The 11,634-nt window shown below is 53.0% G+C and overlaps 6 protein-coding genes across 6 annotated transcripts; 3 read left to right on the forward strand and 3 right to left on the reverse strand.

The window, feature by feature from the left end:
- Positions 1–207: 207 nt before the first annotated feature.
- On the reverse strand, positions 208–2,622 carry N656DRAFT_199430 (uncharacterized protein). Its single transcript, XM_064808856.1, has 11 exons — positions 1,846–2,622; positions 1,548–1,795; positions 1,440–1,482; positions 1,296–1,378; positions 1,086–1,241; positions 1,024–1,027; positions 765–927; positions 678–707; positions 530–615; positions 397–466; positions 208–338 (listed from the first exon to the last, which is right to left on the reverse strand). Exons 1-11 carry the CDS (start codon positions 2,480–2,482, stop codon positions 326–328), a joined length of 1,533 nt encoding a protein of 510 aa, XP_064668281.1. The 5' UTR covers positions 2,483–2,622; the 3' UTR covers positions 208–325.
- Positions 2,389–3,628, reverse strand: N656DRAFT_199480 (uncharacterized protein). Its single transcript, XM_064808857.1, has 3 exons — positions 3,114–3,628; positions 2,674–3,023; positions 2,389–2,419 (listed from the first exon to the last, which is right to left on the reverse strand). Exons 1-2 carry the CDS (start codon positions 3,396–3,398, stop codon positions 2,763–2,765), a joined length of 546 nt encoding a protein of 181 aa, XP_064668282.1. The 5' UTR covers positions 3,399–3,628; the 3' UTR covers positions 2,389–2,419; positions 2,674–2,762.
- Positions 3,580–4,602, forward strand: N656DRAFT_199018 (transcription elongation factor). The gene is made up of 4 exons (XM_064808853.1): positions 3,580–3,804; positions 3,886–4,024; positions 4,092–4,139; positions 4,193–4,602. Exons 1-4 carry the CDS (start codon positions 3,760–3,762, stop codon positions 4,339–4,341), a joined length of 381 nt encoding a protein of 126 aa, XP_064668283.1. The 5' UTR covers positions 3,580–3,759; the 3' UTR covers positions 4,342–4,602.
- N656DRAFT_199509 (PRTase-like protein) lies at positions 4,533–5,829 on the reverse strand. The gene is made up of 4 exons (XM_064808858.1): positions 5,300–5,829; positions 4,887–5,245; positions 4,664–4,835; positions 4,533–4,610 (listed from the first exon to the last, which is right to left on the reverse strand). Exons 1-4 carry the CDS (start codon positions 5,446–5,448, stop codon positions 4,559–4,561), a joined length of 732 nt encoding a protein of 243 aa, XP_064668284.1. The 5' UTR covers positions 5,449–5,829; the 3' UTR covers positions 4,533–4,558.
- A 761-nt stretch (positions 5,830–6,590) lies between these two features.
- On the forward strand, positions 6,591–9,491 carry N656DRAFT_199021 (uncharacterized protein). The gene is made up of 2 exons (XM_064808854.1): positions 6,591–9,014; positions 9,066–9,491. The coding sequence occupies exons 1-2, from the start codon at positions 6,729–6,731 to the stop codon at positions 9,339–9,341; spliced, it is 2,562 nt and encodes an 853-aa protein (XP_064668285.1). The 5' UTR covers positions 6,591–6,728; the 3' UTR covers positions 9,342–9,491.
- Positions 9,492–10,457: 966 nt separating this feature from the next.
- On the forward strand, positions 10,458–11,488 carry N656DRAFT_200259 (uncharacterized protein). Its single transcript, XM_064808860.1, has 3 exons — positions 10,458–10,699; positions 10,783–11,051; positions 11,131–11,488. The coding sequence occupies exons 1-3, from the start codon at positions 10,642–10,644 to the stop codon at positions 11,368–11,370; spliced, it is 567 nt and encodes a 188-aa protein (XP_064668286.1). The 5' UTR covers positions 10,458–10,641; the 3' UTR covers positions 11,371–11,488.
- The last annotated feature ends 146 nt before the right edge of the window (positions 11,489–11,634 follow it).

Here is an 11,634-nt window from a genome sequence, read left to right on the forward strand (position 1 = left end):
GGGGTTGTTCAAGTGAGCGCGTGACAAGAAGCCTTTGTTTTTTTATGCCTCTACAGTACTTGCTTCATTTCCCGTGGGGATACTGTTGAAAATGCCGCAGCGGATATCTTCACATATTCTGAAGAAGAGGCGAACAGACTTGCAATGGACCAATCTGCTACCGGTATCATCACGCTTCTTCGAGCCTGAGCTCGTGGCACCAATGTCCAACGGTATTGGCGGGTCCATGTTGGAGGGTGAGCGGCTCGCAACGGCAGGCGTGACTGCTTAAATACTGCGCACCTGCAGGCCATCTGGATCCGTAAAGCACAGCCCTGACGGACCTTTAGTGGTCGATGCTGTGGTTCGGTCAGTATCCTGCACCCCGCGATTCGTCACATCTTCGGTATTGCTTACTCCTCCCATATGCGGCCCTGCACTGACTTGAGCTGTTCCTCCGTCATTCGCTGGCCCGTTGTGAAATATCCTGCAAGAACATCGCATGTCAGGACGGGGTCAGTCAGAAGGGGCAAGCAGCATGTCACCATACCGGCATTGATCTTGGCATCGATCTCTACTCTCGAGTCCGCTGGGATCAACGACTCGGGGAGCTCAACTCGCTCGTGGATGGGGATACTATTGGATGTCTCGTGAGAAATGCCAGTTCTTGCAGCAGCGCAGCGAAGGCTTGTACTCACCCCTGTCCCACGATCGCGTCGTGCTTCATGCTGGATTTGAAGATGCGTTAGATCAGACTTGGAGGTCGAGGCGTATGCGCAACTCACTTGCTCATACTGAGCATTCTGTCAATCTTCTGGATGCCTAGCCAGTGCAGGATATCCGGCATCAAGGCTTGGAACCGCATATCCTTGACCCCCGCGATGTTCTCGGTTCTCTTGAAGTAGTCCGATGCACGATCTTCCCCGCGCTTGCGGGCGTTATATACGACTGCAGATCCCGGTTAGACAAGCCAATGGCACCCGGCGCACCGAAACACAGCGGGGAGGCGCTCTAAAGCCGTGAGACCAAGGGGATGAGACGTACGGTACTGCGTTCGGGTGAGCATCGGACGCAACCACAGAGGAACGGATTAAGGTATGGCCTACCTTTGTCACTTCGCCAAGAGCTCTGCCTTCCTTGCGGAAGTAGATCACAACACCGCTGCCGCCATTTTGTGCTTCTTTTACCGCCTCCTCGATGCCGAAGATGAGATACGGCCTGCACGTGCAGATGTCGGAGCCGAAGACATCGCTTCCATTGCACTGCCCGACGTGAGTCAGCAGGTCACCAGTAAGGCGATTTTGATGGCTACATACCTCATCGTGGATGCGCAATGCGAGCCTCTTGGAAGGATCTGACATTTTGGCCGGATCTCCGAAGCAGTAAACCGTCAAGCCGCCTGTGGCCAGTGTCAGAACACGTCACGAGTGCTAGTGCGTGGGGAGTGGGAGATTGTTTACCAATAGGCGGCAGGAATACCTTGATGTCGGAGCGGGTTATCAACTAGACACTGCATCAGTGTCATGTCGAATGAGGCGAATACACCTTTTTCTTTTGTCGAGATTTACCTCGGGGTACATGCCCCCCGTATGCTCGAAGAGCGACCTGCGCAGCGTGCCTTCATCAATGCCAAATCGTTCGGCAACGCCCGGGAGATACCAGACAGGCTCGACAGCGAACTTGGTCACGCTGAGCTCGCCAAATTTGTTGAGGCACACTTTCCCATCAGGAACCAGCCGTCCGCTTCTCACGCTCTCCTCGAGTTCGGGCAATTTCATGTGGGCCTTGGTGATAGCAATAGTCGGCCGGAGATCCACTATCCGCATGTTAGAGGCCGGGCTGACGAGGTTGTACTTATGAACCTGCCGTTTTCTTTCTCCATGACATCCTTAAAGAGCCAAGGCACCAAGTGCCCCCAGGGGTCCATGGCCACAATCTTCTTCTTGTCAGACCACTGGGGAAAAGGGCCGATCTTCACGGCGGGCTCGGTATTAGTGTAGTCGGGCTTGTGATCGGCCTTGAGCTCCCTGCTGGCTAGGGCTAATGCATAATAGATGGAATACGACCCTCCGTGAGCACCGATGGCGTTCCGTCTCCCTATGGTGGATGCCGACCTGGACACGGTCACCGGCCCGCGCTGTAGTGGATCTGCTGCGCCCCAATCCAACGGCAGCGGCTTGATACCGATCTGCTTAGGATAGGTGGTTAGGATTACGCGAGAGGAGAAGCCGGATTTGACTTCCGGGGAGGACGGCGCCGGAGGCGTCCTTGTCCCCGCTTCGGCCGGCATCACCGCCGCCGGTGTGTGTGTAAAGCCCGAGCCGAGCGGAGTCGCGGTCCGACCAACCCCATCTATCTCGGGGTTGTTTTGGCGGTGGCCATCTCGAGATCTCTCCAGCTCACCGACACGCTGCGAGATTGATTCGACCGCGGACAAGAGCTGCGCCTGACCCTCAGCGACGGTCCTCAAGACCTTCTGTACCTCTTCCAAGTCCGAAGCCATCACGAGAACTGGATACAGTAGGAGGCAGGAGCGATTAGAGTGGAGGTGAAATCAAGAAAATAGGTAGATTGGCAACGATACAGAGGGCGTAGACGAGACGGTGACACCCAGGTGCGATGATGTCGATCAGATTGGTGCCTTATTTATATTCAGTCTAGACAAAAGCCAGCGGAACAAAGGGTGTAACAAACCCGATATTTTCTCGATGTTGCAGACAAAATTAGTTGAAATTGTTGGAGCTCAGGATACTTGGGAAGCTGGAATGTGCACAGTTCCCGGTCTAAGGCCCGACCTCGTGATAAGAATGGGCTCCATTAGGTGCGTGTTTGGCAGGTATCAATGGCGGTGGGAAAGCGCCGGCACGGACGATTGCGCAGGTGATCGATAGCCAGGGGTGTGTGGCGTCCCGTTGAGCAGGACGGCCCTGCAGCACTGCGGGCCTCTGCTCCACTCGGGACGCCAGCAGCGGGCACTGCAATCGGATCGGCTCCCGCGGCAGTGGAACTTGGGAATTTGCTGGACTGGCAGTGGACATCCCTGGCTGTAACGTGAACGTGTTCAGCTTATTACTGTGTATGTAAAAGTGTATAAGTGCTGGCTTGGTTATGAGCAAAGAATTAGTCGAACGCACCTGTACTGTCTGTTGTTGAAGCCCGTATTTCAAGCCAAGCAGAACAACAACTATATGTAAAGTACAATGGGATGAATGAACAACTCCCCAGAGTACATTGTTTAGACGAGAGCGCTGCCTTGATAAGGCCGGTACTTGTGATAAGATGGACGCGACTTCCATGTGGAGTTGTGGACCTGGCACTGCGGTGACTGAGCGTCCCGGGCGGACGAGCGACGCTTGCGCACGGACCACTTCACCATTAACACTGCAAACCTTCCGGCTGCTTGTGCTGCGACAGACCATCGCATCTCATATTTTCATCAAGCTGAGAGCCTTGAAAGGCACGCACATTCCTCCGTCTCGGTGGCAATTATCCTGGACGTGTTTCAAAGAAGCAGGCCTGAGACACAGCGCGCGGCCAATTCATAGTTAAGACGCAGGCTGTTGACTGATTACCTGGATAAACTACCTACATAAGGAGAATATCAACTCCGCGCTTTTAAACCCGATTTCCTTCGTCGACGCTCCTAATATTAGCCCACGCTATTGCTCCCGATTCCCTTCGTCGACGTTCCCACCATCAACCTGCACGTTATTGCTCTCCATACCCCTCGCGACCTGAGTCAAACGCTTCTCTCGAAGCCTGACGAACATCCAAGGAACAATGGGGAAACGCAAGAGTTCTAGGAAGCCAGTGGCGAAGAAGAAGGCATGAACTCTTGTCCTTTGATGCCAGAATTGGAACCTGCGGTTAGTGGAAAATCTAGGGCTGACAGCCTCCGGTATTCAGAACGAGCCTCTCCCAACCCTCTTCACCTGTCTCTTCTGCAACCATGAAAAGTCCGTGACGGTCAAGCTCGAAAAGAAGGCCGGCATTGGCTACCTGGAATGCAAAGTTTGTGGTCAGAGATTCCAATGCGGGATCAACTGTAAGCATAACCTTCTATGACCGACTGATGGAGGCGTAAGGCGCGAGATGGCTAAACGGCGTGGTAGATCTCTCCGCTGCTGTAGACGTTTACAGTGAATGGGTAGATGCAGCAGGTAGGTTACAGCGCGTTCTGGTTACCTTGAACATGGACTGACTCGCCTTCCAGATGCCGTCGCCCAGGAAGCCGCAACACAGTCAGCTCCTAGCAGGTTACCTAGTGGACGAGCCATGACCTCGAGCCGGAGAATAGAAGAGGACGATGATGACAGAGGATACGAAGGGGAGGGCATTGTGGCTGATGATGAATACGATTGATCTATCACTGGCGGGGTTCGGTTTCAACTTCACCTTCACTAGGTTTCGCGTTCGCTGGGGCGTTGAAGGCATTGAAATAAAATATTGGCGGGCACTGGCGGTTTCAGTCATAACAGAGGTCTGCGAGGGTCTCAGGGGACACTATTTGACATTGGGGGGTATTTGACGTTTCCATTACTCTCATGCAGAGACGGCTGGACTCTGGGAACGCTAAGCTTCACCGGGTATAATATCTATCCCCAAAATCACCCAAACCGGGTATGATGTAGCTACCAAACCCCGTCAGTCTAATTTCCGGCTCATGTAAACGAAAGGGGCTCACTTTTTCTCATCCAGTCCCGGATCAACAAAAGCGGTCACTATTCGCACCTTGGGATGCTTGACCGCAAAATTCCGGATACCTTCTGGGCTTGCAAGGACGTTAAGGAACAGGATACGTTCCTCGGGTACTCCTCGCGATTTGAGGACGTCGACAGCCATGATGGCCGAGCCACCTATGGGATGGTTAGTGGCTGCTCGATCCTAACATGCAGATTGCAACTCACCTGTCGCAAACATGGGGTCAAGCAGCAAGACCCATCTGTCGGCAATGTCCTCGGGGAGTTTGTCGTAGAAGAGCTTAGGCCGGGCCGTTTCCTCGTCTCTCTGGATCAGTATCTTGCCAATCCTTACTGACCGGCAGCACTCCCTCAAACCCTGCTCCATCGCCTCGCCGGCCCGCATGATTGACACACCACATATCTTGCCCTGGAACGCCAGGCCCTCGTAGGGGCGCCCGACAGGGGTAGTCACAGTATGCTCAACGGTGGGCAAGTGATTGAGACCCTCCTCTACTAAGAGACGAATGATTCGGTTTGAGTAGAAAATGAAGTCGCCTCGCTGGGTATCCTTGTTGCGAATAATTCTGTAAGACATGTTAGAAGCTAACTCAGACATGGGCAAAAAGGAAACACCTCACGAGAGCAGGGCGATCAGCTGGGGCGTCTGCGGGAGGACGGTGACTGTGTCGACATCGACCGGTGTTGAGACTGTCGCAATGGGCTTTTGGCTCTCTGAGCGGTACTCAGGGCCGACACATTGGGTTGGAGCAGACACGGGGCTCGACATTGTAGTTGCTGGATACACCGCCAGAACAATGGGCGCGAGTGAGATGCACCATAAAAAGGAATTTACCCAAAAGCAGACGAAAGGCCGCTACGACAGATGTGGACGTTTTGAGGCGCCGTCTTTCGATGTGTAAAAGAGGATAGGCATACAAAGATAGCCTGACGGCTCAAGTCGCAGTCTTTCTGACCTGTAATAAAGGGGACAGGTGCAAAGATAGAATGCCGTCCTAGGTACAGTACGGAGTAAAGGGAAGTGAGACAGAAGGTGAGGTGGAGCCGCAGCTGGACCGGTCAAATGCTTTGAAGTCGTGGGCATATCTTTGAATAGAGGGCTAACGTTAAAGAACTTCAGCTCTACAGTAGAAGTCTTTATCGCCCCTCTCAGCTACACTATCATGCCCAGGAAGATCCCCACCAGCGATAGACCAGATCACACGAGGCGCCACTTCTGGCACATCCGCGCTTCTTTGGTCTTGTCCCTTGATCCCACAGGAATGGCGGTGCAATTTGGCATTTGAAGCAGGAGAGACGGGAGCAGGGCAGATTTTAGTGAGACACCTCGATAACTCTGCAAAGGACTCTGAAGCAAGCTTCCAGAATAGGAAACAGTATAGTTATATCGAGATAGAACGGGATTACACAGCTATTCGAATATCCGGTCAATCCAGAGTCATCTTCGCCATGGAAGTCTCTTGACTGTTGAATCTTTAGCAATGGCATTAGCAGTTCCACAACAAAGCACAATCATCAGGGTCTGGCTTACTTATCCATGCCCCTCCAGTTGCCAAGGCTCGGCATTAACCCACTGTGCACGGGCTCGACCAGCGTCTGCAAGGGAGGAGCCGAGACGTCTCTTGGTGTGGGGTCGCCCCGAGAGTTTGCCAGGCGCTTGCTTCCCCAAAACAACAACAGGCGCAGCAACATCGCGAATCGCATCAACAGTCTGCCAATTCTCCACACAAGTTTCCCCCACAACCATAACTCTGGCGCCTTCTAGCGCCTAAAGCTTTTGGCTTGCTTTATGGACACTGGCTGCAATCCCTGAACCGGCAATTCTGAGTGTCTATCGCGATTCAGACGGGTTTCATCCTTCCTCGCGGTCTTGACCGAATCGCAGCTCGAAGCCGAATACTGCTCCCACAGATTCACCCGGCACGAACTTAGAGATTGTTCTGCTGATAGCCATCTGCCTCGATACGATCATTGCCTCATGATTCTTCCTGGGCCGTTGGTTCGAATTCCAAGTAACTTGCACGCGCCATCTTCGGATAACACAGAACGATGGCCAGTCCTACCGGGCTTGATTTCGGCTTCGCGCCAAAGAGGAAGGTTACAACTTACGGCCGAGCCGGGCGGAAGAGGTCTCAGGCGACGACAGTGGGTGTCCTGAGACATGCGGAATCCGCGCCCGTGATTCCGACATTGTCCACTTTCAAGTTGCCTTCCTCCTCGCCCGAGCCCGCTCGAATGCCGGCGCGCACCATCGACTTTGGCAAGAGCCTTCAGCAGAAGGACAGCGCGAAAGACAGCGCATATAATTGGGCGGGCAGCCAGCCGCCTGCCGAAGCGACGCAAAGTCAGCCGACCCCAGAGATATCCCACTTCGAGTCGCCCCACGATGACAGCACACGAGCCAAGAAACGAAAGCTTGTGAGAGGGTATTCTGACAAGGGGAAATTGGCCGGTCCTTACTCCACACCGGATTCGTCACCCCCTACCGAGCGATCGCCTGGGACCGTAGATGAAGAAATCCCAAGGTCTGCACCATCAGCGAGGCCTGCTGCAGTTTCTCGGAAAACGCCTGAAAAAGTCTCCATCATGAAGGAGACTGACCATTCATCGATGCCATTCTCGGTGAAGACATCCCGGGCATTGAAGAATCTAAGCGTCAGTTCAGAACAACTGGAGGGAAGCCAACAAATTCCGATCCGTCTCTCCGGGCAATCTTCGTCGTCTAGGTTTGCCCCTAAGGGACCACTACGTGGAACTACCGCTACAGCCGTTGCCAAGCCGGAATACACGACGGCTCCTCCCGTCCGAAAAAGGCGTCTGATTGATGCATTAGCTGCACAGGCGGAGGACGAGACTAGCTCTGAGGAAGATGAGTGTGTCTCGCAGGCATCCGAGGCTTCGTATAGCAAACGGGAGCCAGCATTTCCGGAGCCCAGTCCTCCAGCGTTAGCGACTCCAAGTCAGCAAAAGATTGTTACTCGTCCAGTCATCTCGACAAAAAGGAGTGGCCCAAAGTTCACGTATAGTCAGCAGAGGACGATGTTAGCTGATGATGACTTGCTAGGAGGTAGTGGGTTCGATGATCCTAGCGCGGGTTCAAACGGCGGGTCCCTGTTCAATTTTGGACGGCTGACCAAGACTTCAACTATCAACAACTTCTCTCATCTTGATGAGGACGATGAAACCGTCAACTCAGGCGCTGTTCGGAGTCTTCACGAGCTCAGACAAGCCGGCGCGAATAGCCGCTTCGCCGACGAAATGGATGATATACTCGACAGAGTCGGCACACCGTCAACGAATCCTTCGGGTTTGCGGAGAGGTGCTTTGATGGAGGTTGCTCAGAAAATGAAGGACAAAGACTTCCGTCAACAGTTCCGTAACCACAGCGACAGTAGCAACGTATTCAATTCTATTGGAAGGGAAACGGATTTGGCGTCTGGATACGCGATTCTGGCTGCCGTCACTACTCTTCTCGCCGCTACCACGTCGGCTCATCTGATCCAGCAGTTCCGATCGCAGGGCCTTGCCCAGCTCATCGGCCGGCTTCTTAAGGAGCCAACCGATATCGTCATACTAACCAAAAACAAGAAATACAATGTTTCCAGAAATGGCCAGGCAACGTTAACGACAATAAGAGGCTCACTCATGGACCTACCCATCTGGGAGCCTTTCTCTCCGACATGTTTGTCTCCGCGCACGTTGGCTTTGAAGTGTTTGGATGTTTTCATGCGGCAGTCTACCCATGCGTCGGCCGAGGACGACTTCTTCTCCCAGGAGGTTACGGACCGCCTGTTTTCGATTCTCTCGGAAGGTGTGACAAACCCTGCGTATTGGGACTTCCCAAAGCAGCACGAGGCATGCGATTTCTATCTAGCACTCTATGTGCTCGAGGCCCACTCAATAAATGCGATGCAGTCTCACCTGAGTGCCAGGTGGACCAAACATTACGCACCAATCATTGCAGACGTCTTGGAAGCAGCTTTGGATCGGCCCGCCGATAACTTTGACGACCTCGAGAGCCTCACATTGAGGATCGCTTTGAACGTCACAAACCACAACGGCGAAGCCTCTCGTCTGCTTGTTGAGAAGGGGCTGCTTGGGCGCTTGGCCAAGGCGGCGTGTATCGCCTTTGGAATGGTATTGAACTCGATGAAGGTCGACTCATTCTTGTCAAAAGTATTAGAGTCCCTCATCATGATGCTAGGGGCCATGATCAATTTTTGTGTGTATTATCCGCCTGCTTCGGCCACCCTTGAGGAAAGAGACGACGGGGCCACATCACCCCTGAATCAACTCATCCGAGTCTTTGCAGACAACCACTCAAAGACAGCAGAGGTAAGTCACCTGCTTCAACAATCTATCAGGATCATTGCTGACAACGCGCAGGCGGACTCGATGGAGGAGACCCAGCTCAACGTTGCTTTGGGCTATCTCTCAATCCTCCTGGGCTACCTTTGCTTGCGCGAGTCAATCAGGGACCGGTTTGTCTCGGTTCACCGGAGAAGGAGTATCCGACCGTTACTCGATTCGATCAATGAGTTTATCGCCTTCCATCAGAAAGTTGCGGAGGCGCAGGGCGGAGAGGGATCGAAGCAGGATTCAGAGTCGGCGGCCTTGACTCGTCTGCAAAGCCTGGTAGACCAGCTCACAGCACAGGACTGAGAGCTGGCCTATCCGCTGTTGCATACGTCTTTTGATTTGCAAAGGGTGTTGGGGGATTCAAACGAGAACATGCGGGAAGCGGCTTGTATAGGATGACGGGATGTCGATTTATGATTGGGAGGCACGTTCTCAGTTATGATGTTATGGCTGACAGTTCGAGACATGTCAATGACGGGAAAATTACATGACGTTGGGAACATGAATGGGTTCAAGCGAAACGACTGGGCAGTTCTGATTGATAGGCATAGACATACCTTTAGAAAGAGACAGCAGCCAGCATTGGGCTTCGATGATTGCATATGGAATTGGCCATGAGTGCCCAAATTTACTCTGTATGTTTGACTGTGTATACGGCGAGGCTGGAATTCGGGCTTTCACACGAATACCTTAGTCTCAAGGAATCAATAGGTATTGTACATAGCATGGCTTCGTCACATGGCTGTAGCCACAAGAGGACCTGCGGTTGTATGTATAGGGAGTATATTGGCGTGCATACACTAATAAGGCACTGCGGATGTTTGACGGCCCCCCTGCCCGCAAGTTAATTGAGACTGCTAAACCACTTTGGGCCTCTATTCGCTAGAAAAGTATCTACAAATAGGGAGATTCAACTCCCCGGGTCTTCAAAGACCACTTGAAATTAGATAGGGAAGTAACTAGCAGTTGAGTGCATATTTTAGGATGAGAATTGTAGCGATTTTGCATGTGTTGTTGAGGATTCAATCTGGTGGTAGGCTATTTGCAGTCTCAATTAATTTGCGGGCAGGGAGACGGCTTTCATCGACCTAGACCCGAGCCGCAGGCTGGAGCATGGTCTCTCCCCACTTCAATGCAGCGCAGCGCAACATTGACCCCGCGAACTGACGCCAACGTCAACGTCGCCAAGTACCTTAGCCACCCCGCCCCCTTTCCGATCAGGCCCAAACGGTGAGCTCTTCGATTCCACTCACGCATCAATCGACTACATACGTACATACTTTGCAAGCTTCACATTTCTCGTTACCAACGCGACTTTACTGGCCAAGAGTGCAGTTCCTTCGTGTTCCTGTTCCAACAAAGGAACCCGACTTGAGAGGCCGTTTTGTACGATTACTACCAGTAGTGCCACCAGTCGAGACAGGCCGTCCGGGCGCTCACCACCGCTGCACGTCTCGTGCAGTCCTCCAACGTGCCGCTCCAGTACCTCCGAGAAAGAGCCAAACAAATAAGAACCATAGCGTTCACGTCGGTCATAGTAGCGCATCTGTCACCTCCCAACTAGGACGTCACGCACCCAATCGAGTTCGACACTACAGTATAAATGCCATCGCCTGGGACGAAGCAGAGGAAGATTGCCATAGTTGGCAGCCGCTCAGTCGGTTAGTCCTCTCTGTTTCTCCCCCTTATCCATTCGACAACAAACTAAAGCCGAATCGCGTATCACTAACCTTGAGAGAAACAGGCAAATCCTCCCTTGCAGTGCGCTATGTCGACGGACACTTTGTCGAGAGTTACTACCCGACCATTGAGAACACATTCAGCAAGGAGATCCGATACAAGGGGCAGGACTACTCGACCGAGATAGTGGACACGGCCGGGCAGGACGAGTACAGCATCCTCAACTCGAAGCACTTTATCGGCATCCACGGCTACATGCTCGTCTACAGCGTGCAGTCGCTGCCCTCGTTCGAGATGGTCCAGGTGATACGGGACAAGATTCTGAACCATCTGGTGAATTTTACCCACCCCACACCACTCACCCCTCAACCTTAACCGAACCCTCTTTGTAGACTAACAATTATATCACCAGGGTACCGATTCAGTCCCCATCTGCCTAGTAGGCAACAAGTGCGATCTGCGCCCGGAGCAACGGCAGGTCACGCCAGAAGAAGGCAAGGCTCTTTCAGAGAAATTCAAGTGCGCATGGACCGAGGCCAGCGCGCGGTATGGCGAGAACGTCGCCAAGGCCTTCGAGCTGCTGATCGGGCAGATCGAGAAGTCGCAGAATCCGGCCGAGGCGTCCGAAGGGGGAAAGTGCTCAGTCATGTAAAAAGGAGAAGGGAAGGAAAGGAGTTTGTGTTTGTTCATGATTATGAGGTAACGCCCACACGGACCTCCAAGCCGATTGAACCATACCGGACCGAATCGACCGCGAGCCGATTCGAACCTTGTAGCGCAGCCTTGACGGGAAAGGAAAGCAGAGGGGAGTAAAGGGGATGCGCTAAGACCAAACAATGACAGATGAAGGGCGCACAGGAGCTGCCAGAGTTTGGCACGACTCCGTATTACGTTTGAATGGGAATGAATGAAGGAT

The sequence above is a fragment of the Canariomyces notabilis genome, assembly GCF_033297395.1.
Source record: "Canariomyces notabilis strain CBS 508.74 unplaced genomic scaffold N656scaffold_18, whole genome shotgun sequence".
Classification (NCBI taxonomy): domain Eukaryota; kingdom Fungi; phylum Ascomycota; class Sordariomycetes; order Sordariales; family Chaetomiaceae; genus Canariomyces; species Canariomyces notabilis.